Below are 27,184 nucleotides of genomic sequence, written 5' to 3' on the forward strand. Positions count from 1 at the left end.
ATTCGCAGAGACCACGAAGAAGAAAAACTGTTACAGCGTACCTTGTATTAATCACCACTCATCCGTATTGTTCATCTATAAAGTACGGGGATCAGCCAGCAGCCATTACAGAGGTTTAGAGCACCTGATCTACAGTAACTTAGTAGATTTGTATTTGTATATGTCGATTAATGGGGCAAAGGGAGGGTGCAGGAGGTACCCGGCTCTATCCATCCCATTTTTCATGTCAGCTTAGGCCATGAGCCCTATTAGCCATTTATCTGATAGACAGACCGCCAGATTTCAGTTAACGAAAATAAAGTACATCACACAAGTCCAGGTTTGCCCACTTCTAGCCCCTCTTCTAAGCCAGAATAAACCACTAACAAGGCACAAGAACTTGTTATGAACTCAGTAAGGTCTTTATTTTATTTCTGTAAGCAAAGAAATCCATTGAATCAAATATAACAAAATTACTTTGTTCTGCAATGACCTCCGTTTAGCACACACAGAACACAAAAAGTAAGAAAAAAAATCAAGGACACGCTTTTTAAAAAACTTGAAACCTTAAGCCTATTTAGAAAAATTGCATTGCTAGTTGCAAATCTTCAGCCCCCCAAACTGCTGGCTCCTAAGAATTCAAAAAGGAACCAGCAGCGACGAGAAACACTTGCACACATGAAACCTTTTCAGGGCAGCATTTTTTTGTTTCCAAAGGAATTAGGAATGTGGAAGTGATGGTTTCCAAAAAGTCTGTTTGGAAGCAAAAAATTGCCAAAATAGACTTTCAAAGAAAAGGAAAAAAAAGGAACGCAAAAAGCCCAATACTCCTTTCACTCTGATAAGGCAGCTGCAGTGATAGAAATCAAAGAGTGCACAGGTACAGGTCTAGCTTCCTGAGGTGTTTTGAGATATCCCTCTGCTTGGTTATGTTCAGGAGAAGAAAAAAATGGAATCTCTCTTTTAAAAGTTGTGCTTTCTTAAATGAGGAGAAAAACTGCCCAGAATGAATCTATGGATTTACTGCTAAATACAGCTGTGATGAAATTAGTGTGGGAGAACATAGATTCAGAGTGGGCTGGATGCTACCAGAGATTAACCCAGATGGCAGATTTAAGTGCTTCAGGTTTCCAGTTCACAATAGCCGCTTGAATTAAGTGCTGCTGGCCCTCAAATGGGTGATGCTTTTACAATCTTTCTGATATGAAATTGAACCTCCTTCAACAGTGGCAAGGCTTTTTATACAATACTGCTGCATTATAGCAAAAACTCAAAACAGATCTTGCTACTGGAACAACAGTATTTCTGCTGAATGATAAGAGCCACAGATCAGGAGGCAACTGGTTGTTCCACTAGGACATGAATCAGCTTGGTGCTCCCAGGAACTGAGGCATTAAATTGAAGATTCCTGGACAGAGGAAAAGAGGAACAATAGTCTCTGTTTGCAAAAAATGGAGGGAGCTGAAAGGAGGGGTGCCAATTCTCAGTTCCAGCTTAGCAAATGCTGCCCTTCATGGTTGTGCCCTTTCATGTAACCAGCAAAAAGAACAGAACACCAGATACATAAATGAGATACAGTACAGTTATTGATAAAAAAGACACAGATTTTTCCACCATTCCACCCAGATAACTTCATCTCGTTTTGTAATGTCTCCATGCCAAAGGCCCTTCAAGGGAAAAGCAGGCTTAAGAAACAAATTCCAGACAGGAACATCTGTAGACAGCACAACAGGATGTTCACAAAGAACGAAGGCCACAAATTCCAGGAGAACTGTTATGGCATACCCCCATCTGACCTGAGTCCTTGCTCTTTAAAGTGAACACATGACCCTTAATTCCATGCTCATCATGCCAACAGCAGGTTGTCTTTTACCTTCCTTTTGATAATCTGGTATGCCACTAAGACCCCCGCATGGCATACGCCAGAGGAAAAATGCCATTAAAAATAGATATATAGGAGGCTGCCAGAGATGTGATGCGGACACTTCTAACCTTCTTACTAGTTACTGTTGCTATAACTACTCATTGAGAGAGGAAAAAAGCTGGACCCCTTTTGTGAGTTTCTCTGTTAAGGTATATTCTCCATGATAAAAATCTCAGGGACCAAGAAGTAAACTCAAATGAAAATCAACAATAATAGACCTTACACTGGTAAAACAATACAACTTGAGGAAAACTGTTATCATCATTCTGCAGGTACTCTGGAGAAGACTAGCTGAATGTAGGAGCAGGTCTGTTATGAAAATGATTTAAAAAAGAAAAAAAGGATCAACCATGTTTTAAACAATATGTTTCTGCCATGTCTCTGGTATAGATAGAGTTATATTTGAGCATATAACTTTCACAATCAAGAATGGACAACATCTGGTCCTCCTATAATAGTTAGATGGCAACATTATTATTTAATAACTGACATCATTATTTGTGATATAGACAGAACTTACTTTTTAATATTTCCCGAAGCGATCAAAATAACTTTCAAGGGATGTGTTTTGTTTCTCATTCCCATCCAAAAGAATTTTAAATCACAGTTCCTCTTTCAAAAGGCTAAACAGAGACATGGCCATAGGATCCCTGAGTACTACAGTTTAAAAATGCCATCAGTGGCAGGGATATGATACCTTTCTTGTTTGCACCCCAAAACAATCTACAGTTGCTGGGCCTTGCAATGAACAAGAGCAAGTTGTACCCTCACTCCCACCTTCAGGAGGGGAAGGTTAAAAAAAGCCTTGGATTGCAAAGACACCTGTAGGTTTCCTGGCTGGCAGTTTCTTCAATTTAACGGCAACAAGGAAAGGTCTTTTCTGGGGGGGGGGGGGGAGTCATTCATTGTGTTAAATTCTGCTACGCAGCACCCACTCTTTTAAAGTGAGGCTGGAGAGGATGAGGACTTACAGCAACAGCTCTTAACAGGCTGCTAAGAGGACAAACTACTATGCTTGATATTGATGTGAAAGGAACCAATAGCAGACTCCTTTTCAGTTTACTTTGCAAAGGTTAAGTCCACTGGGGATAAATATGTTCCATTAGCTCATGTTTTTTTTTATATACTGTAACAAACAAAATTAATTTAAACAACTATTCTGCTCAGTTAGAAAAGACATTCTTAGTATGCCCTAGCCAGCCCAGATTGCTATTTCAGCTGCACAAAAAGGTTTGTGGGGACCTTATATTGGAATTTAGCCATTAATGAATATATAGAAAATGTACAAGGACAACATACAATAGGATGAGAAATAATTTAAAAGCCTATTTTTGGGGAGAGGACGGAGAAGGAAAGCCTTAAGCACACTGGCTGAGTCTTGCATCATTTCTATTGGTCATTTCTCCCTCTCTGGGGGAGCAGAAGAACTTGTAAACTCTCACTAGGTAGTCAACGTTCAGGTTACACAGTCAGCTAACAGGCCAAGGATGGTGGACTAAGGCTGAAGAAATTGGACACCTGATGTGAGAAATGCACCTTTGCTAGAGTACCTAATTATTGCTCACTTAAAGAAAAACAACAGCCGCCCCCAAAATACAAGATACACCTTTCCGGATGTCAAAGCTGGTCCAATTGATGCTCTGCACAGCATTGACCATTCCCTACCCATATATAGCAAACAAACAAAAGGGCACTATAGATACAAGTGTCTGGGTTGCAAAACAAAAGGTCAAAATCATAAAGTGCTAAATGATGAGCTTCTGATGACAGAACTCATGTAAAAGAGAGGTGAATGGAGCCGTAAGGAGGGATGAGAAAGTGAAGCAGAGTTTAACCTAAGAGTTCCACTGTCTTCTTAAAGTCATTGTACAATTAGATTTTTAAAATTCTCATTATTGTTACTTTGATAGTCTTTCTTTCAGGAAAAACTCTTTACTCAGTGGCAGCAAAGAGGCTATTTCTTCACTGCACGTCTCCCTAATACAATACTCACAATATCCTGTTGATGTTTTTGTGCTGAAAGAATGCAATGTGGACAAGTAGTCTCATAAAATTGTCTTATGGAACTCACTAACAGCAGAGGCAGTTAATACATAAATATTTCTAGCTGTTCAGTATTGAAGACCCCCAGTCCACAATACTTCCAAGGAAAGAATGTGCGGCTGAAATAGCCACTCAATGCTTTAAAGGTTTGGGGATTGATTTGTTTGTGCCACTCTAATATACATGGAATTTTTGGAGAGGCGAAGAGCATGTCTTATTTTCTCTGTTTTTCATACACAAAGTTCCTATGAGCACATACATTGATTTGCTATGGAGTACTCTAAAAAAATAAAAATGAAACAAAACATCCGCAGGCTGATAGTTACTGACTTCCATTCAAAGACTGTGTTAAAAGGCCTGGGTTTAAAAGCACACTAAGTCCTGTGTCAAAATAAAATTCCTTACAATAGAAAAGGCAAATATCACAAGGCTACTTGTTTAGTCTCAAGTGGTAACACAAAAGGGAATCCATTGGATTTAACCATCCAGAACTATCTATGTGTAAAGTTCCAGCGTAAAAGCCAAACGTGCGACTCAATGCCATTGCTCCAAAACACTGGAGCAACTGAAGTGCAGATAACACTCCAAATATTTTCAAAGCAATCTAAACCTCAGCAGTGCATTAACCAGAAAGGGCAAGGGCCCTTACTGATGTAGAGATGCAATTCTGAAAGCTTAAGACTCCATTTCCCCCCATGTTTTGTGGGCAGCCACACCGATGACTTGCAGAAGTGAATTGCTGGTTTCTTCTACAAATTGATATTAACTTTTCCCCCTGCTGGGGTTGAGGGCTTGCGAGGGGAAATGCAACCACAAAGAGAATGGCACTCGAAACTCACACTACTGACAGCTATACAAGTTTTGCAAAAACCAGATAGTTATTTTTAGATTGTTTTCATCAGTGAAAATGTGAGGAGAGGGTCAAGAGTACTGGAACCACTTGCTACTTTCAAAGTGATTCTCTTGTTGCACTTATTTCAGATACCAACCCACCAATTCAGTAGATGGTTCTCTCAATGCATGATGTCACTGCAAACATTCAGATAAACTCCCAAGTTGCTCATTAGTTCCTTGTGTAGCAATTCTGTTTTGGCATGAAACACTGTGGACAAAATGCCCAAGATGAAGATGCCCAACAAGTCAGGCTTGGAAAAGAAGGGCAAGAAGAGAAGATTTCCAGAAGATGGGGATTAAGGTAAGACAACCTGAAATGTCTTTGGGACCATTTATTCTTGGCCAGATGATTGTTCTGTATCAGAGCATTGAGATTTATTCTTCTCCCACTGACAGATGGCATTGGCATACTGCACCACAAGCTTATCCATCCAGGTGAGGGGCTCAGGAAAGAGTACTGCACCCTCAAAGAAACCCAAGTGACCTCCATGCAATGGCAATACGAACATGACATTCTCCCGCTTTTCTGAAAGAGTAAAAAACAAAGATGAGAACAGAACTTGACTAGTATTCAGCATTTTAGCACTTTACATTTCTGTACCACTTCATAGTGAACTAAGCATTCTCTAAGAAGTTTAGAATGTGCTATCCAATTGCCCCCAACAAGCTGGGTAATGATTTTACTAACCTATAAAAGGATGGAAAGCTGAGTTAACCTTGGAGCCCTCAGAATCGAACTCACAAGGTTGTGGCTAAAGTACTGGCATTTAACCACTGCGCCACCAGGGCTCTTCTGCCTCTCAGCAAACGACAGTACTTTGTGACTTAATACCATCTCAAGTTTAAGGGAAAGAAAGGCTCCTCTTCTGTTTGGAGCATGCACTTAACATGCAGCCAAGAATACTGTCATAATGTCACAAGTAGGCTCTGTTGATCAAGATGGAGGATGCATTCCATAGCTCCTTCTAGAAATCAGGCCAGACCACCCCTTTGTTCTATTTCTCCTAGGTTAAATTTTAGATGGTAATAAACATCTTGGGGGTAAAGGACCTGTCTTGTGCACTAGGCAAAATGGGTGCATGGTGTTACTAAAAACATTGATGGTGCTATAAACAACACAGCAAATTCCACATGTAACAAAACTGTCTGTAAAATAGTTGTGAAAACACACAAGCTTCTTTTACTTATACCCAAGACTATTCTTAGACCATCAAAATGCATTCCTGCCTTGCTGACTGGCTGGAATTCAGTCTTCAACAGAACAAGGAAGAATGCAGCTCACTGTACTTAGCAAGGGAAATGTGAAATTCTCTCTCAATACAATCAGGTTTGGAAAGAAAAAAGAAACAAACTAGCTTTGAAGCCTTCAGCTCACCTGAGAGAGCTCTTGGGATTGATAAGAGACTATCATGTACCAGAGGGTCATCAGCAGCATTAACCAACAAGAGAGGAACAAAGATCTGCAAACACAAAAAGGGAGTAATTTATAAGTTTATGGCTGAACAAGGGCTCTTCCAGGTTGGTTTAAAAAAAGTGTAAACTCTTCCTGCATGGGAATAGCTCCTTGTGTTTTGCCAGTTGTTGTTGGCTCTGTGTCCACTCATTAATTTCTTCTTGGGTGTTGTCTGAAATGATTTCTTTTATCCTATGTCCTTGAATTTTTAGAATTATAGTGCAAAAGTGCCATTTACTGATTCACTATAGCACTACAATGCTTAAGATATTTAGTACGGTACCTTCCAATATATTTGCTCCATCTGGTAAAACAGAACATATAACAAAAAGAAAATCTATATGCAACCCTAGTTGTGAAACCAAAAGTAAGTGCTGGCCCTGAACCTGCAGGAACACACTTAGAATCACAGAGTTGCAAGTGACCACAAGGAAGGCATAGCTACAGAGACATTCCTACCTGACACATATGCCACCAAATGCAGGCTCTCGGCCTAGAATTTTATCTTAAAATTCACTATGGCAGGAAAAAAAAATAATTGGAAGGAAAAGGGGAGCATTTTTTTTGCACCCAGTTCACATATTTTTAAAAACCTGTCCATCGACTCCAAATTAAGATCGTATAATATACAGCCTGTGTACCTGGCTTTTTACTAAAGCCTTTGGGCCTAACTGATTTTATCCAGGATGCAAATGTATTATTTGTTGTGTGCCTTCAAATCATTTCTGACTTATGGCAATCCTAAGGCGATCCCATCATGGGGTTTTCTTGGTAAGTTCCTTCAAAGGAGGTTTGTGATGCCCTGTCTCTGAAGCTGAGCGAATGTGACTTGACCAAGATCACCCAGTGGGTTTACATGACTGAGCTGGGATTCAATCCTTGGTCTCCAGAGTCCTAGTCCAACACTCAAACCACTATACCATGCTGGCTCTCCGCAAATGTATTACAGTTGTATTATTTAAAAATGTTTTCACTGGTCTTAAATAATCCGTTTTTAAGTTATTATGCCCTATGAAGGAAAATCCACCATCTTCTAATGTAGTCTGCTCTACCATCAAACAGTGATTACCACTAGCTTTTCCTAATGCTTAGTTGGAATCTCCTTGCTTGTAATTTAAGCCCACTGGTTCAGGACCTAACTTCTTGAATAACAATACACAAGTTTGCTCCATCTGCCAAAAGACAGCTCTTCAGATGTTTATTTTGGCTATCATATCACCTCTCCATGCAAAATATACCCAATTCTTTGAACTACTCTTCTTAGGACTTGATTTCCAGACAATTTACCATTCTGGCTGCCCTCTTCTCTACGTATTCCAGTTTGTCTTTATCCTTCTTAGACTGTGTTCCTTAGAAATGGCCAGAGTATTCTAGATGAAGTTTAAATAAAGCAGAATAGAGTGGTCCTAGTACTTCCTTTGATCTGGACACTGCAGTTTTGTTGATGCATTCTAGAACTGGATTATCTTTTTTTTCTTGCCACTGCATCATACTGTAGATTTATGCTTAATCTAATAAATATGAGAGATTGTATCAACAGAAATAAAGTGTCCAGATGTTCTGATAACACACATTTAAAACTGATGGTAAAGCTTAACAATGCTGGACCGGAGATTCCTATGAAAGCCATAATGCAGACCACTTTGTTAAAAGGCCCTTCAATTATGGCTATGGATTATGAAGAGGATTACATACTATTCCCCTCACATCTTTAGTTAATGTTTTGCATGTGGAAAACCATTTTGGCCATTAATGCTATATTACAAGTTCAGAGTAGTTATTTTTAGACTAAAAGTTACAGAACTCCTCAGTCAATATTGCCATTAGCTATGCCAGGTGGGAGATTCTGTCAGTTGCAGCCTAAAAAACTATTTTTCCTGCCCTCTGATAGACAGATAATCATCACATATACCATGGGATAAATTCTGCATGCAATACAACAGTCTTCTGCTGTGAGAGGTTCACAGTTTGAATAATCAGAAGCTCAGTTTTACTTTTAATCTGAGCAGGAAGAATGGCAGGTCCTATTTAACCAAAACCAGGCATCGCTCAGATATAGATGGCTTCTATTTCAGAAATGTCTTATATCCACAAATATGGGCAAATAGCACTTCTTTGTCTAGAGTAATCCAGATTTGTGACAGAACCTAGCTCATGCTTTGCTAAAGGCGGTAGACAAGGTTTTAAATTAGTACAATATTTGAGCGTGTAACTGATGCAGAGCTAGGTAGACGACAATCACTTTCCAGTGACATCCACTTGCTGCAGTTTGAATTTGGAGAGACAAAAAAGCAAGATCAAATAAGTAGGGTTTATAGTAGTGTATGTATTTAATCTATTTCACTGGAGTTATGTAGAAGTTTAGCCTACTGACACTTAAGGTAATAACTGCAGCGAAACAGAATGAGACTGTAAGAAAGGGCCATCTTCAGCTACTAAGTTTTACTCAGTTTCAAGCAAGTAACAGAGCTTTAACATGTCAGATCTGATTATTTCTGTCAAGTGACAATATTATATGTAACTATATAGTATACTCTGCACTGCATCTAAGATTGTTTGCTCATTTTGTATGAATTTTCCTAAAATTTTCAGATTAAAATGTTCATTCAAGCGCATGAGCTAAACCTGTGTATTTATGCAATTTATTTAATTAAATCATTTATATCCTGTCCTTTAATTATAAATTTATATTCCCAAGGTAGAGGAAGAAATATTAAGGCTAGTTATAGAGCAATATTTCCATTTCAAGGATTATTCTTAATTTAAATTACATACACATACAAACTGCATGTCACAGTACTGTACAAGGTTTCCCCTTCCACTAAAAAGAACCAAAGTAACAGTATTTATTATGGCAACTCACTCTGTGCAAGTAATGCAGGCAGCTCTCCTGTTCATAATACTCCTTTAAGGAATTGTAGCCATGGAACTTCCTGAGACACAAAGAAAGAAAGTTTATGAGAAGGATTTTCCTTCAACTATTTTCTTCTGATTTTTAAAATAGTATTGAAAGAGTTCTGCAAGTAAGATATCTGGAATTATTACTTCAATGCATTTTAAAAAAAAATCTAATTAAGGCTCAGAAGGAACTATTTAATTAAATACCCATAGAGATCACAGAACTATTTAGAAATGCTTTCTATTCTTGGTTGCTAAGTACAATAGCTAAATTCATCCTGGCCAAGGAAGCAATGAAGCTACTTAAATGAACTGTTACCTAAGGAACAAGACACCAAACAGGGAAGCAGTATGATGGATAAATGGTAGAGAACATATATGTGCATAGCTGTATGTAATGTTTTGAAAATCTTTTCTGATTAACCATCATAGCTACAATTTGAGAAGTTAAATACTAATTGTATAGCTAGCCCCCTCCCAGACACATTAATACTCTCTTCTGAACAAGCAGAATGAACTTCTATGTCAGACTCCTATTTCATCTAAGAACAAAGCCTCTAATTTGATCTACCACCTACCCAGTTTACAGTGGATATAATGCTAGGTTTATTATTAGGGTTCAATCACTCCCACCAGTCCCAAATATAGTTCTGTACAGGTCATTAACAAAACAAGCCATCTACCATTTTTCCCCACAATACATTTCAGTATTTGCACCTGCAGAAAGCAAAAATAAGCAAGGAGACAGATGCTCACAAGAGGTCTGACAGCTCTTATTTTGCCTTTGGGGATATACAAATTTTACAGAGGGTAAAACTAAGCTGAAAAAAATGGGAATCGTCCAGGGATAGGGTGGCTTTCCTGCTGTATCACTTTAAACAAGATTCAATGCATTATGAAATATAGGAAACTATTTCTAATCAAGGAAAGTTTCATCTAATTTCTACGGAAAGGTATCATTTGGTACTAGAAAACCTACCCTTGAAACTCCAAGAGAGAAGTTCAGCTATGTGATACAATGTGTAAAAAATTGTAAGCACTGATAAAGCAAACATAACTTTCTTTCTAAAACTGTATTATAACTGTATTATCTGTGTATTTGTACCTACTTGTATCTGTCTATACTCACCACAAGCTTCAGCCACAGACACTAATAACAACAGGTTCCTGCTATTAATACAACAGCCTAAGAAAATTTCATGCAGCTTTTAAAAGTCTGTTACTTAGATAAAGATTGTTTCTCCTCTGAACCTGAAATGAAAGTGCTTAGGACATCTGGGAGTAGAAGTCCTTCTAGTAGAGTAATGTTCTTGGCATACAATGCATTCACTAAACAACACTGCCAAGTATTTAAACAGCACTATATATTACAATAATGGGTATACGATGAACAAAATATATACACAGTCCAAGTTTTTACATTAAAGGGTTTTTTAAAGCAAGGATTGAGGACTGATTTTATTGAAACACAAGCGAACCTCAACTATATAATCCAACCATAACCAGCCAGCTCAGAAATCTAACCTCAGTCACCAACAAGATTGCCATTTATAGTATGCTAGTAGTGAGCCAAATCCTAAAAAAATGTATACAGAGTGGTTGGGAATTCAGTGAATAATTTCAAGGAGGTCTAAATGACAACACACCAACCTTCCCAACCTTGTTCCCTTCAAGTGGGACTGCAGCTTCTATCATCATCAACCATTGGCTTGACTGGCTGGGGTTGAGATGAGTCAGACTACACTGGATTCAGGAAGGCTGCAATACCTTATATTTATATAGGAAATATATTAAATTGAATCTTTACATACCTCATGATGTTGTCATCAATCTGCATGAGAGATGTTGCTGTGTGAAGTCTGTTCAGGTCTGTATCTGCTAAACCTAGAGGTATTTTAGGGCTTTCAGAAAACAAAGCTTGTCTGAAGAGAAAGAAAGAAAACACACACAAATGGTAATCATTTATGCAACGCAAACACAAACAGTAATCACTGAAATACCCAAGTTTACAAAGAAGAGATCCTCAGATGTCTATCAATATCACTTCTCACAGTCATTTCAAACAGTTCTGACTTTGTTCTGTGTGAACCTGACAAGAAACTAGATAATGACATAACATTGTACAGAGTACAACGTAAGGTAGAAGTATTTAAAAGCTGATATAGCTCTGTGCAGGTTGGGCAGAACCATCTCCTCTTGCACAAACCTACCCAGAAATTAAAATATTCTGTCAAAGGCCATGTTTTGTGTCTCATCATCCTGAAAGGCTAGGCTGATGAATACACATGACAGGGTTTTCTTTATAGCAGCATTTTGACTGCCTAACTCGCTCTCAAGGAAAGTTGGGCCAGTTCCATTCTTGTTGAGCTTGTGTCTGGTGATCAATCAGCATTCTTCTATCGGGTCTTTGATTTTGAAATTGTTTGTAATTTGCTTTTGAATCGCAGTGGGCAGAAGTTTAGAAAAATAATAAAGCTATGTCCCCTTCCTTCTGTAGCCTCCTTACTCTAAAAACCTGCATTTCAGCAGAGGGAAACCTTTTGGAGCAGGCTGCAAAGGAAAGAGATGGGTGTTTTGATTCTGTTGGCTCTGGATATCCAAGTATAATAATCTTGGCCCTTCAAGGAAGGATGGGTTAAAAATGTCATAAATTAAAAAATCTATTCGAAAAGAGTACAGTCAACTGGGGTTCAGAACTGTTTAGTTCAATTATCCTTGAAGTAACTGAAGATACAGCTAGAGAGTGCTTGCCTTGATAAAAATCTGAGGTGTAACAAAGTGAAAATAGCTGAGAATCTAATTGCTTTTAAAAATCCACAGATTTCTGTTGTGTTGAGAAAGCTAGGGAAAAGCGAACTTTTGAACGATACAATAGATACAGGTTTTATAATGAAGTTTTTGCAGTCATAAATGCATTGTACATATATAAAAGAAAGAGATATGGATGGTTTTGGCATTCATGCAAAAAACTGGATATAGTTACTTCTCCATCTGGTTGCCATCACATTAGTGAGGTGTGATAACATCAGCTCATCCAAATAAGCTACTTGGAATGATTATTTTAGCATAAGCTATTCACTGGAGACATCTGCCATAAGATACATTAGATCCAGGAGTGGATTACAGAGAACACAATGGCCTTGACAGCAGAGTATGCACAGAGACCACAACAAATGAACTGTAGTCATGGGCCATGTGCACACCTGTTGCTCTCCAAGGAGCAGCTGCAATGCAGAGAGCATGAGTAAGATCTTGGTTTGATGTTCTTCCCTACAACACAATAGAACTATTAGACAAATTTAATGTTTTGAGCAATTAAACAAGTTGTTCCTCAAAGCTACCAAAGTCTGTTCACACCTACAAATGAGAGCTGTTTTAACAAAAAGATTAAAATAACTTAAACTAGGCCAAAATATTTAGTTGTCTGGAATGAATGAAGCAAGTTTTATCTACTACACATAATAAGAGTCATTTAATAGCAAAGATTTTTTAAAACAGCTACAGTTAGAAGGTTTTCAGACTGCAGTTAACTGTTTCAAACCATTTTTCAGACCTCAGCTAAAATGTTACTGACCTTCCTATACGAACTACTATAGAAATACGTATAGGAGATATAATTCTTTAGTAGATATTCATCCAAAGGTAATTGGATAGATTTAACTGTTAAGTCAACTCAATGATGACAGTACACTGGTTCAATCAATCTTCAATCTACACATTGTGATAAGAAGAGTTAATGACGCTGCATGTGATAAACTGACACTAAGGTCCATTTAGATTATAACAAGCATACTTCTGTACCTATGAGACAAAATGATTTTCTTCATATTGTCTGCCATGAGGAAGTTGTAAAGTCTCCGGCACTGATCCCACTGCATGAATGTTTCTTGGGCCCTAAATATATTTGGAAGAAGGAATTAGTTAAAGCAAGCAAAACAAGCCTCCTGGCTATAAAAGCAAAATGTAATCTAAGTAGATGGCAAATTCCCACACAATTGGTTTGTTTCTCTTCCAGGGAATACCAAACACAGTCAAAACTTCAATCTTTAAAGCCCCCTTTATCAAAAACACAGCCGTGCCTCATAGAGATGCAGTATAAAAAGGTTTAGCCAGCAGGGGGAACAAAATTCTCAGATATCAGAGCATGAGACAGCTAAGAGCTTGTACAAGAACCACCAAGTTTATTCTGCATTAGCCAATCAGTTCTGTAAAACAGAACTCTCTGAGAAGAGAAGTGGCAAGTCTTATGCTGTCTCAACAGGTACTGCTTCAACTCACGTGGGGATAAAACATTACAAAATTTGGCAGAGGACATACAGATTAACCCAAAATTGTATTTGAAAACGACTTGGTAAACACAGCAAGCTTTAGTACATAAGAAAAATTCAGACACAGTACTCAGACCAAAGTATTTAAGGCAAAGAGCAAACATTCCAGCATGTACATCCATTATACCTTGGACCTTCAACCCTAAATGTACACAAAGGTAGCATAGCCTTATGAAGCCATTTGCAAAATGAAGTGTTTAAGTAGAACACCTTCCTCCTTTTTTCAGGTTCAATCAATATTCGACACAAGTATTTCTGAAAAGACATGATATGCTAAGCTTGTGCTGTTCCCATTTCTAATCCTCTTTCTTTTTAAAGATTTAATCTTGCCACAAGATTTCTGCAGCTGCAGAGTTGAAGCATAAAGAGTCTTTATTTCTGCAGTCAGAAACTAGAGCTCAATTGAGATGTGTTCTGCTTATACAGAATTTGCCATTTCCTGAGTCTAGCTATACTGCTTAACACTTGTGCCAAACAGAAATATTTATGTAGTATTTAATTTTAAATATAAAATTCTCTTAATTTTGGCCTGTATTCAATATTTTGTTAACGCAGCTGCAACTATAGCACTGTACAGTATTTAATTCATTTCAATGACATTTACAGAAAAGCCCCCTCCCCCCGCCCAATCTTTACAAAAGAAGCCTAAATTTTATTATAGGAAAAGCTAAATTCTCCATACATTTGTCTGAGTGGGTGATGAAAAATACCATGACTATTTTTTGATGATGGAAATTTCTCCTTTGGTTTAGGCTTTAACCAAGCGATAAACAATAAAAAAATACTAAGTATATATTCTACCGGAGTTTAAAAACCTGAAGCATACTGATTTACAAAAATGGTTAACTCCCCAGTTGCTATCCATTGTCTTAAGAATGGGGGGAACTTAAGTTTCATCTGTGATATCTGAGGGGGTGTCTCTCCCAATATGTATTTTCCTAATCTTTGAAAACTATCTAGGGTTTTCCTTTGTGTCTCACTATTGGGAGCAATGTACAATGTGTAGAGGTGGGAGAGTGCTTTTCTGGCTGTAGCATACCAATGGCCGAATGCTCTACCTAAGAAGGTCTGCCTGATTGTACTAGATTATTTATGTCAGATGAGATATCTGAATCAAGGTATTCTTAGTTCACAGCTGAGTCTCAAACTACTTTGCTTCACTGGGGCAAAGTAAATGTCAAATGATGAGGCCTAGCTTTCCATTGTATATATATTTTTGAAATGGTGTTTTAGAAAGCTGCAATGTTGAGCAGACAAGCAGATGAAGGAAGGGAGGAGCTAATTCCTTCCTGTCTTGTGGCTTCATAATCCTGTCCATGAGTTCCGAAGTACGCTCATGTCTTGACCACAGCATACAAAGACTGATTCACTTACATACAAACATCTGACTGCTGGAGAGTAATTAAATTCGTTTATATTAACATTTAGTTTACCGTTAGATTCTGAGTCACAACTCAAGAATTTATAAGAGTTCTGTTTTTATAAAACAGTAATATTTGGTAGGATAAAGAACATAGTGCAATTGGCCTCATCCAAGATCCAGAAGATACTTACACAGGATCAACAGATCTAATATAAAGTACGCAGAAGTCTTAAGCAAAACCCACCGGTAGTAGCACTTGTCTCCTGACAAGGAGCTTACCTTAATGCACTGTAACCTTGACAGACGCTGACACAGCACAACACACAGTCCTGGTTGGACTGGTTCTCTCCAAGGTATTTGCACACTATATTTCCACCTAAGCTGAAACCCACAACGACCAGCTTGGACTGGGGATATGTCTTCCTGATGTAGCTTACCATGGCTCCGAATTCCCAGGTGCAACCTGTAGGCATTAAAAAGACATTTTTAAAAGAAACTGTTTCTAATAATATTATATATAGGTGGAAAAGGATGTGTGCTTTAACACACTCATAGTGATTTACAAAGAGATCACACGGATGGAAAATGCAACTGCAACATCAAGCAGATAGCATTAGCTGTGAAACCCACTCAAGCTCCTCTGAAGAACTTTTTATGGCCATCTGAACAGAATTTCAAAATGTTGTCAGCAGCTCCTCAAAATAACTTAGCTGGATACTGGGCTTCATGCTGGCTCTTTCCATATTGGATCAGATTAGCCCTGGTGGTGCAGTGGTTAAATGCCTGTACTGCAGTCATTTACTCACAAACCATAAGGTTGCGAGTTCGATAACAGCGAAAGGGCTCATGCTTGACTCAGGCTTGCATCCTTCCGAGGAGGTCGCTAAAATGAGTACCCAGCTTGTTGGGGGCAATTAGCTTTCAGTTGTAGACCGCTTAGACACTGTTAGTTCAGTAAGAATAAATGAAGCTGTTCGGGTTTTTTTGGATGTCGTGTCTCTCTTTCCATCTTTTCCTTGTCTCTTTAATGGCATTGCGAAGAGCCATGCCCAGTGCCTGCCTTCTTCTGAACAGGCAAGGAGTGCCTTTAGGGCATGCTAACCAATGCCTCTTTATCTCAGGATGTCTTCCCAATGAGCAGATGACTGGGTGGCAGCAGTCAGATCAGATGCTCAACTAAGGGCCTGCACTATTGGAAACATAGGCTCAAAACACACTGCAGAAATAATCCAGTTTGAACCACTTTAACTGCTTTGACTCACTGCTAGGGAATCCTGTAGCTTATTGTGGCACCAGAGCACTGACAGAGAAGGCTAAATGTCTCACAAAACCACAGTTTCCAGAATTCCCTAGCACTGATCCAGGGCAGTAAAAGCAGTCTCAACTGGATTATTTCTTCAGTTTGTTTTGGACCATATTCTTGTGGAACAGAGCTGATAAAAGTTATTTTCTCTCAAGGCACAGAGAATGTTTTTCAAGCATTCGTTACTGAGACCAACGCCTAAGTCACAAAAACTCCCAAGAAAGGAAGACACTGCAACGTTTTCATCTGGCCTTTTTGACTGCACAGTAATATTTCCAGAATTATATCATTGGGGCTGCAATATAATATGGCTGTTCAAGAACAATTACGTGGAAGGCCTTGCCCTCCTGGCTTGAGAGTCACATCACAAAGAAGGAAGTACATAGTGGCAAATGTCAATAGGCCTGTGCTAGCAAAAATGCTCTCTCCACTGACCACTTTAACAGATACAAGCCTTCAGAAGCTCTCAAAAACGTTATAACCACCTTGACAAGCTATGTATCACTTACTTTTCTGGTTATATAATCTAAGTATGAAGCAGTGCTTTGGGAGTGTGGGAGCTCTAGCTCAGAAAGTAAGTTTTCTAAACTCTGATAGACAAATAGATAGAAGCAAAAGATACAAACACTATGCTACTAGCAGCTTGCAATGTGTGTGCCCAGTAAATGCCCAGTCCAAAAAAAAAAAGTTATCCCATACAGTTTTCTCTATTAGAATGCAAACGCAAGCTAGTGTTGAAAGGGCTGCAGAGAAGACCTAACAAATATTTACCGTAAGTGAACATGCGTGGTGAAGTTAGCTCAATGGTAGGGAGGGCTCCGAGGTGATTTAACACTGCACATCGATAGCCATTCTTCTGAGCATAGTCAACAAAGGTGCGGATGTACTGCTTCTCACTATGATTAGCTATACCAGGGCAGATTACCATTGTGATATCTTCTGTATGAGAGAAAAAATTGGAATAGAAGAGTTTGAAAGAAAGCAAAAGAAACCACAAGTTCTGATGTATGCATTTTATTTTAGCCAGTATTACAGCAAATGCAATAAGCACATTATTTCAGGACAAAACAATATTCACACATGCATGGACCTTCTGTTGAGACTAAAACAAAGGTCTAAATCCAGTTGTTAGCCTTAACCAGAATAGGCCCATTAAAGCAGTGGAATGTACATATGTGTTGATTTAGGCTGCATACACACTGCAGAAATAATGCAGTTTGACACCATTTCAACTCAATGCTCAGGAACCGTACTTTTTTTGCACCAGAACTCTTTGACAGAGAAGGCTAGATGTCTCACAAAACTACAGTTCCCAGAATTCCATAGCATTGAGCCATGTCAATTAAAGTGGTGTAAAACTGGATTATTTCTGCAGTGCAGATTCAGCCTCAGTAGGCCTACTCTAGTTGGGATTAACAACGGGATTTAGGAAAATGATTATAGTATGCTTATATTTTCAAGGAAAACCCCAATATGTCCTATGTGGCTTCAATGTTTGGCCCTATTCTTTCAACTAAGACCATTTATTCTAATTAATGTCTCTAGGCTCCACCCAAAACAGCTTTCTGCTTGTTGATCACTAGTCCTGGATCCTGTATGGGAAGATGTGACATAAATTAAATCATTACCGTCACTGTCGTCACCACCACCACTTCCACCATCAGGTAGGTCAACATCCCTGAGCAAGTTCAGTTACTTTCCTAAAACACCCCCATCACCACTCTCTCACTTCCTTTCTCTGTCTATCAAGTACTTATTGACACTTGCACTTATTGATCTATCTATCTTCTTTAACAAGTACTTATTGATCTATCAAGTTGTTATTTTTTTTCAGTAGTTGAAGCAGTAGATAAATATGTATTCTGCTGTTCTCAGAAATAGATAAATCAACAGGCAATAAATGACAGTAAATATTGTGATAATGAAACACTTCATAAAGAAATCATTTGCAACTCTGAAACTGTTGGCCAGAACAGGCCTCTATAAATTGGCAAAAGGACTACATCTGAGAATGGAAAATTCAGAACATCAAGCAGTGGTTTCTTATGTATTTGGACAACATTCAAAACTAGCAAAACTAACAGCTCCATATGCTTTGCCTTCAAAAGGACATCAAGTATATCATTATTGACACACTTTAAATTCTGATACATGCTAATAATGCAGTTACAACAAAAAGTTTAAGATTTAATTAAGCAATAATAAAAAGAGAAAGATCCTACAGCCTGAGGAGATTGTTTTAGAGCCTGGAATCCTCCACCTGAGGCTCACAGGGATAGCTTTGGTAAAATATCCAATATCTTAACAATTATCAGATTTTTTTTGTATATGTGAACTTCAATGTTTCATAATGGCCCTAGTTCTAAAATTTCAGAGGCCAAGCACAACACTGTATGTGCCCCAGATTCACAATGTGGTAACCTAAGGCAATGAAAGGTAGCACTAACATTTACCCAGTTATTTAGTTAAGCTTTTAGGTCAACAAACAATACACTGGCATAGTTGGTTGTCTAACCTCTAATGCAGTTTTCAGCCAGTGGTTCAAAGAGGTCAAAAGTTGCTGTTGCACCATCTGACATTGTGAGGTACTTGCGAAGTCCATAAGGATGTGGTGATCTTACTCTCCCCATCTTCCCATAAAGAGCAGTCTGGATGTGACCACTCTTTCCCCAGATCAGAGGTGGAATGTATCTATAAAGGAAATGAAAATATCATCTTTTAGACATCCAGTGTCATGTTTTAAAATAAATAAATTTATATCCTGACATTGTGATATTCCAAAGTGTTCACTAATCGGCTCTGTGGCCATGACTTGGCAACAGTTGACCCAATATCAGGTATGATTCAATGACTTCTGAAAATCATTCTGCTACAGTCTAGAATGTTTATGAAAGCATTTCTGTCCAAAGAAGGAAGAAACATCTGTAGTACACACATTAGAAAAGTGGTGTAGCCTGGTGCCAAAGCAGATGGCCTTTTATCTCAGATTTATGGTTCCTGATGTAGTGAAGAAGAAAATTTAGAAGGGAGAGGGGGAGGGAAAAGAGAGAAGGACATGGATGATGGCTTTTATCTATTCCAGCAATATTAACACAGCTGCCAGGAATCAGCTGGTACATAATCCAAAACTGTCAAACAAGAGAAGCATTTTCTGGAAGCCATTATCAAGAAGGTTAAGCCCTGACTCAAATGAAATGTCTGTCCTCAGTGCCAACACAAAGATGATTTTCAAAAAGCAAGAAAAGCATCCCTGGAAACAATGATTAGCATGTTTCATGACTGGCATGCAGATTTCTTGTTACACTGCCTTGATCGTGTGGGTCACTGACCCATGGGAGCTCCCAGAACTTGAGTACACTGACCTAATATAAGAGCATATTGTTCAAAAGACATGCTATATATACACAAAGGAAACACTATGAGAAGAGCCAGAAATTAATTTACCTTGGCATTCTGGAGTGCTACCAAATATGAACTCAAAAGGTTTGTCACTGGTTTTAACTGACCATTTATTTGTTTATTTTCCAGTCTTTCTGTAGATCAATATTGTCAGGGAAAAGGTTAAAAAGACACAAAGATTCCATAGACATAAGAACTGCAGTGAAGAGGTCCACTTCTGAATGAGGGATATGGATCAAAGGTACACACACCCACACACCTGTACACAAACTCTCACACACAATTAATTCCTGCAGGTATGGGGAGCAAAGGACCTTTACTGCTACCAGAGGATACCACAGTGCAATTTTGTTAAAAGGAGAATTTCAAATTCATGGGGTTCTTGGTTGTAATCAAACAACACATAATCTACTGCTCAGCACTGTAATCCTATCTAATTCATTCATGGACACATTCATATATTTTTCATGTCCTGCACAACTCTTGGTGTTGTCAATAGAATTATTCATGATCATCAACATGATCTAATCTGACATTAAACACCAACAATGGAAAGCAGATCATTTTTGGAGCAACTTAACTATATCCCTTCTATAGCCCTATTGTGTTTGCAGCCATTACTTGCAACTGCAGTTAAACTTCTGTCCTGAATGTGCTTAAAAGCCTTGCGACTAATAATGCCAGAACATGTACTTGGCAATACCTGTAAGACTGATAACTGTAACTCATAACTCATGCTGACTAAATGCAAATGGTATAAACTAGTCACAGCCATCTGCCTCAGCTTCTGCACAAACTGCCTCCTCTAGAGCTGTATTTGCTCAATTCTGCTACTTACAGACATGTCATTTGAAAAGGGCCATTACAGAACTTTGAGTTTTGAACTTCTTAACAGCAATAAAAGCATTTCATGGGACACCCACATTTATGAGCTATATCAGCATTTCAGCAGACTGTTCTAAATTACAGGTTTATTAATGCACTTCTCAATAAAGTTTGAAGTTTTGCTAAAAAGATTTCTTAAGATGCTGCTTAAGAACACATAGCCAGATGTGAAATGATTACTCCATCCACCGAAATCTTCTGGGGTCTGCCAGAGGACTCTGGGGTTTATTATAGAAGTGGGGGACTGTAGAGCTTTGGGGGACAAGAGTTGTAAAAGAGTAACCACTGGCAAGAATAGTTATTATACTGATCCATCACAAATTCCATCACATAAAAGGACATTATGATGAATGCCATTACAATTGAATGATATGAGGACTAAGCACAACCAAAGCAGCCCTAGATTGATGCTAATGCTATTTTTATCCTTCACTGGCTGTGGTCATGTTAGTTGATGCTCCTTTTTTTAAATAGAACTAACTGCAGAACAAGCCCACTTTGTTAGAACAGAAGGAACAGTTAGAGCTGTGTGTACTTCTATTCACTTGCTCTAGCAGTCCTTTAAATCAGGAGGCTAACCTAGAAGAAGCATGTAAAATCCTTTAAGCCCCAGTAAGGACCTTGGAATTGCACAAAAGACACGGCAATTAAAATTCCATGCATTTTGCACTGAGTTCAACTACTTTACAGTCCAATCTGCTGCTTGTTTACCCTGAAACAAGTTGTTCTTTCTCACAAATATTTTTCTTCCTAAAGTGTTACCATGCCCTTTTTATCTAACAAAAAAACGAGTCCAGACCAAAAGAGAAAGTCTTGTATTACATACTCACCAGTCACAACCTTTCTTCTGGTGATGAATGTGGACCACTCAAATTTTGAAGGAGTGGGCAAGATTGTATTAAAAGCAGTGGTCCTCCAAGTTTTTTGATCCTAAGCCTTTTCAGTATTTTAAATGCTACAGCTGAATTCAGAAACCAACTGAAAGCCTCTGAAGTTGATGCAATTACAAAATCTAACTAAAAAAAAGCTAGCTCCAACGCTACATTTACCACCTGCTACAGTTTCTGAACATTCCCCAAAATGCATAGTTTAAAAGCCCTTAACACACTTATTCAGTTAACACAACCCTAAAGCAAAAATTCATGTACTGAGGTTACCACAATAGGTCCAGCCATCCTATTAGCTGAAAGATGGCCCAGAGGGCTAGTACAGTACTAGCCTTATTAACACTGAAGAAAATGCTGTAGCTAGTTTTTAAATTTAGGACTGAATGAAGACAACAAAAATATTTTCAGTTGGTATTACTACTGAAAGCATCCAGTGTGGCTGTCTCTGCACAAGCGTAAGACTCAATGGCATGAGTCACAAAGTCCAAGAAGGGATTAACATTTGTCATGTTTTAGTGTATCCAAAAGGTTGAAGCTCCACAGATATAAAGTTACTTTGAGAACCAGGGCGGAGAAGAGTCACAGAAGCAAGGAAAATAAGAGCCAACTAACTAAACAAAATATTATGGTGAGTGGGAACCACACATAAGGAAGAGTAGGCTAGAAGATAGGTTCAGATATAATACTAGAGATATGAAGCAAGGCCCAGGGTAGGGGATCAAAAAGTTATGGAAAATCTATTATTTTGCAGGGAGCGGGGTTCTGAAACCGTTTTTTCATGAAAATACTGGAAAAAATGGACTATGGGATATTTTCTTTTGGAATGCAGAATAAAATGTTTAAGACAATGTGTTTACTACTCCCAAAACATTTCTAAAACTCTGTAAGAGAAAGATGTTTCTGTAAGACTATGTACAATATTGTTCAACACAGTTCCTGATGTCAGTTTCCTTTTTGCAACTGTTTTATGGAAATGATTATGCACAATGGAGAAATAGTAGACAAACCTTTTTTTAAAAAAAAGGTAATACTGATTGTTTCCTGTTTTTATGGAAGACTTTTTGCCTGTTCCTCAAATTGACAAAACAAAACAGTTCCTTATAGCTCATGTGTTCCTTACAGTTCAGGATTTTGTACTTTAAAAGTGAAACCAAGTAAATATTTTTTTAAAACAATATAGGTAAGTTCAGTCTGTAATTATATGCTTAATAAAATGTGTTTTTTATGTCTAACATGATAATCTTATGCAGAACTTAAGTTATATATAGTACCTTTGATATTTCTAAAATAACCAAGGGACTATAAAACCACAGTTTGTGCCTATAAATGACCTCCAAACACTGTTCAAATCTTGGCCTGTGGCCTCAAATACCCACATGCAAGTTAAGACATTAAAATTAAACATTGCACCTGAACCAAGCCACAGGAAACTCTTACCCATAATGAGGTGTGGCATGTATCTGGTTATACACCAAATCTGGAAACTTGGGAGGTAGCTTTCTTTCCACAACCATCTCAATTTACAGTGGTAAAAAGTTGTAATCAGATTGTATTCCATGTTCTGGTGCAGAATTAAAGTTTCACTAACATCTAGAGGATTTTCCTAAACTCTCCAGATATCAGTGAAACTTGGTTATTCTGTTATTAACTAGAACCAATGTAGTTGTTTGAATGTTGGACCACAACTCTGGAAACCAGGGTTAAAATTCCTGCTTGGCCATGGAAACCTACAGGGTGACCTCGGGCAAATCACCCTCTCTAAGGATGCATTTGCACAGCAGAGATAATCTGGTTTGACACCACTTTAACTCAAGGCTATGTTCCAATTCTGGGAACAGTAATTGTGGCACCAGAGCTTTGCTCCAAGGGAGAAGGCCTAATGTCACACAAAACTACAATTCCTAGAACTCCATAGCCTTGGGCCACAGCAGTTCAAGTAATGTCAAACCAGATTATCTCTGCTATGTAGATGCAGCAGTCTCAGATGAAAGCAAAGACAGCCCCTTCCCTGAATGACTCTTGTCATGGAAATCTTGTGATAGGTTTGCCTAAGTTGGAAACAACTTGAATGCACATAATAACGATTAAATAGCAACAAATGTCATTTATACCAAAGTTTTGCATTTGAAAGTCATCATTTGAGGAGGAGATCCCTTCTTCCATTTCCCTCACTAGCCCCACAAATAAGTAGGAGACATGTATGCAGAGGAAGCCTGTTCAATGCCATTGGCCATTCCTGGACCAGAGTTCCGGGATGCACTGATAATAAGCAAGCACTCAGTACACTGCCTCCTTGCAGATGTGCCTGATATGTGCAGAAAGAATGGAGGGCAGGGGATTCAATTCTGGGCTGGGAGCAGCATGCAAAGCCCCCTTCTTTACATGTTCAGGAAAAGAATACAGAATCAGCATTTGAAATAGGAACAGAGGGAAACTGCGTCTCAGGACAGAAAAAGAACACACAAATAGTACTGATCCTATAGTGAGCAAAATTAGTCTACTGTTATAAAACAACTTCAACAGGAATAAACAGTGTTATCAGGGTTAACTTAAACAGTAATTTTACAGATCTCAGCACAAATCACACAGCTGGACTGATGCTGCCAAACATACACAGCTTAATTGGAATAGCTCTCCATATCAAACGCCAGAGACAAAACAGGAAAGTCCCCACCTTCATGGTCTGCTTGTAGGCACACAAGAGAATCTGTCTGGATTCAGCTAGACTTTCTAGTCAATTTCCCTCAATGAGGCGCATATTTCTAAAACTATGCATATTTCAAATGCACCTTAAGTATAGAACAAAAAAGTACAGGTGTGAAGCTGCCCTTATGTTCTTAGAATCAAACTGAAAAATTTATTTTTCCATTTCTAAAAAAAGATCTTACACCATTTCCTGATATCTAAAGACAGCATCTTGTTGTACTTAGTATATTTCATTTGAACATTAGAAAACCATTAATATGCTGGCTACTCACTCTTTGGTTAGAAGAGGACATGACTTCAGTAGGAAGCGGGCCAAAGGAGTATCTTGGTATATGAGTTCAGGAGGGGCAGTCGGGCTCTTCAGATTCAGGCAGCGGACAATAATGTAGAGAACAGCAGCTACAGCAGCCAACTTCACCCCGTCAAACACTGCCGGCAGCTCAGGGGTTTCCATTAAAGGATTCATCTTGAAATCTGTAAAAGAATTTAAACTCAGAAAACTATTTCCAGCAACCCAAGAATCCTTACAAAGCAATGTAACAGCCTTTTGTTAAGTACAGTGTGAAAAATGCTTTCAAATATAAATATTATTCATAAAAAGGTCAATTCAGGACAAACTCATAAAGAATATAATATCTAGTTTTTAGCTTGAGAACTGCGTCTCTCTCCTCAAAATACCTCTGGATTTTACCCTACAATACTAAGACAAAGAACATATGCTTCCACAGGAATTATCCCTAGCAGACAACCACTACTTTGGAGTTTTACTCCTATTAAATACACCAATGAAAGTAAAGACACTCCAGATAGCAACTGTATGTCAGAACTATCAATTAGTCTAGATCTACCCAAAAGTCAGTATTTGATTACCAGTATTAATTTAAACCAAACTTTTTATATCTGAAAGTTATACATTATTCATCAATACTTCAGAAATCACTGATCTGAGTGAAGGAAGGAAAAACAAATAATTCTCATATCTGTTTCTACATAAAGTCAGCAAACTGCTGTGATATCCAAGAAAACTATGTCCAGTTAAGGAAAGATATCAAAGCAAGGAGGAACAGAGCTTAATATATACAAGTATATTTTTCTAACTCACACAGGCATCTGCTTAGAGAAAGCATGGACCTTAATGGTAATTCTTTACAAGAAAACCAATCTTGTCAATAGCCTCTCTGTGCATCTCTTCATTGAATAGAGGGATACTGTAATGCTACTTACCAGTAAGCCACATTTCATCAGTAATTACAAAATTCAATTAGTCATTGCAATTCTCATTTTAAGTCTTAAAACATTTCTGCTAAACTTCACCTCACTACCCATGAGCTTAATAATGGCTCCTGGCTGAGAACAGTGCTGGGAAGGTGCCTAGCAGAGAGACTAACATCAAAGCGCTGAGGATTTTCACTCCACTGGCACCATGCCACCATCTTGCAATCTGACGAAAAGCTAAAACAGTTGAGAGCGAGAGATTAAGAGAGAATCTCTTTCACATGACACAATCCTAACACCCTGATACCAGATTTACTGGTATGGATTCATCCTATGGGATCCTGAAACTTGTAGTTCTAAGAGGCATTTTGAATGCTCTGACAAAAAGATCTAGTGCTTCACCCAATTACAATTCCCAGGATTCTACAGAGAGCAGTCATGCCAATTAAAGTGGCATTGAAATTCTACAATTAGAGGTACAGTACTAGCAATAAATCCTGCAAAGCTAGGAACAGAACATAATTCATGCTATTAATGGTCAGTCACCTTGGTCAGAGTTGACCACTGTCAATATAATTATTGTTAGTGCTGATATGTTCTACTGGATTATAAAGACAGGTCTACAAAAGATGTAGAAAACAAGTCTGCGGGTGACTTCTCTATATTTTCAAATAGTGGCTTGATAAGTGCTTTAGATGGAAAAATGTTGCTAGGTTACATAACAAAACAACAGCACTCTTCTATTTGGACTGAGCCAAACCATTGAAGGATGCTCAGTGTAGGCCTTGACAATTCCCAAACAGCGTGTTCGAAGTACGTACATAAAACCCACCTGTGAGGTGTGTCACTTATTCTTAAACACAGGAAACTCAGGAATCTTCTAAGCAAATCTTTAGTTCAAATCCAAGTTTGCCTGAAAAATAGAAATAGACTTCATCACTTTAGTTGCAATAGTAACATTTGACTACAGAGCAAACCTTAGTATAGGGATTGTACAAAGCACAAAAGACACCTGCAATATAAGAGGATAGTTGTCTTAGGGCCACTTAAGATGAATCAATTACAGAGACCATTCAAAGTTGCATCCAGACCATGGTATCTACACTGAGACAGCCATTTGTGTGAAGCAGCTTCCTCACTGCAGAAACCACTAAGTTTTGTCTCATGAAGAGGTAAGTCAAAAACAGTCTTTATAACAATTTGCTACAGCAGTGGTCCTTAATCTTTTCTTTACCGGGGACCCCCTTTAAACAGATTTTATTGCAATTCCCAGGATTCTGTAGGAAGCAGCCATGCCAATTAAAGTGGTATTGAAACGCTACAATTAGAGGTACTAATTTTAAAAATAACCTTTCTAACTATGAACTGCAGGAATCCATTTTAAGCAAATCACACCGTGAAAAAGACTTGCGTGATTCAAACAGCAGTCATCCTGACATGGTACTGACCTTGTACCTGAAATGGAAGTCAAGAGACATTTACTGTCCACAGATCTCAAACCCTGTTAATACACAACTAAGGTCCACTTTTTCATAAACTCTCTGTCTGAAATAGCAGCTGCTGTTTGTTAGAAACCTTTGGTATAAGTAACCACAGGAGGGAGAGAACACAACGTGAAAGTTACATGGGAAAAGGAACATTATTCTAAAACAGCTATTCTCAACCTTTTATATCTTAGGCCTGTTACAGACTGCCAAAATAAAGCTGCTTTGGGTCTCTTTGGAGGTATGCTGTTTAAATGATGCATGCATCCTAAGAATCCGGAAGCTGCACCAAAGCTGCAGTCCAGTGCTTAGGAATGGAGTGTGGCTTTGGTGCAACTTCCGGACTCTGCATCATTTAAATAGCATACCTCCAAAGAGACCCGAAGCAGCTTTATTTTGGCAGTCTGTAACAGGCCTAAGATA

General features: G+C 38.3%; 1 protein-coding gene across 1 annotated transcript in view; it reads right to left on the bottom strand.

Annotated features, from left to right (window-relative positions):
* Nucleotides 1-377: 377 nt before the first annotated feature.
* The window catches only part of ABHD2 (abhydrolase domain containing 2, acylglycerol lipase), a 34,613-nt gene continuing 7,806 nt past the window's right edge, over nt 378-27,184 (bottom strand). The window contains exons 2-11 of the mRNA XM_042473219.1: nt 26,110-26,190; nt 24,335-24,536; nt 18,701-18,876; nt 16,957-17,124; nt 15,162-15,345; nt 12,993-13,085; nt 11,003-11,113; nt 9,157-9,226; nt 6,216-6,300; nt 378-5,366 (exon numbers count right to left, since the gene is read on the bottom strand). Of these exons, the coding sequence (XP_042329153.1) occupies nt 5,173-5,366; nt 6,216-6,300; nt 9,157-9,226; nt 11,003-11,113; nt 12,993-13,085; nt 15,162-15,345; nt 16,957-17,124; nt 18,701-18,876; nt 24,335-24,528 (1,275 nt within the window). The 5' untranslated portion in view covers nt 24,529-24,536; nt 26,110-26,190 and the 3' untranslated portion in view covers nt 378-5,172. The remainder of the gene's footprint in view (nt 5,367-6,215; nt 6,301-9,156; nt 9,227-11,002; nt 11,114-12,992; nt 13,086-15,161; nt 15,346-16,956; nt 17,125-18,700; nt 18,877-24,334; nt 24,537-26,109; nt 26,191-27,184) is intronic.

This window comes from Sceloporus undulatus, chromosome 6 (assembly GCF_019175285.1).
Source record: "Sceloporus undulatus isolate JIND9_A2432 ecotype Alabama chromosome 6, SceUnd_v1.1, whole genome shotgun sequence".
Classification (NCBI taxonomy): Eukaryota; Metazoa; Chordata; class Lepidosauria; order Squamata; family Phrynosomatidae; genus Sceloporus; species Sceloporus undulatus.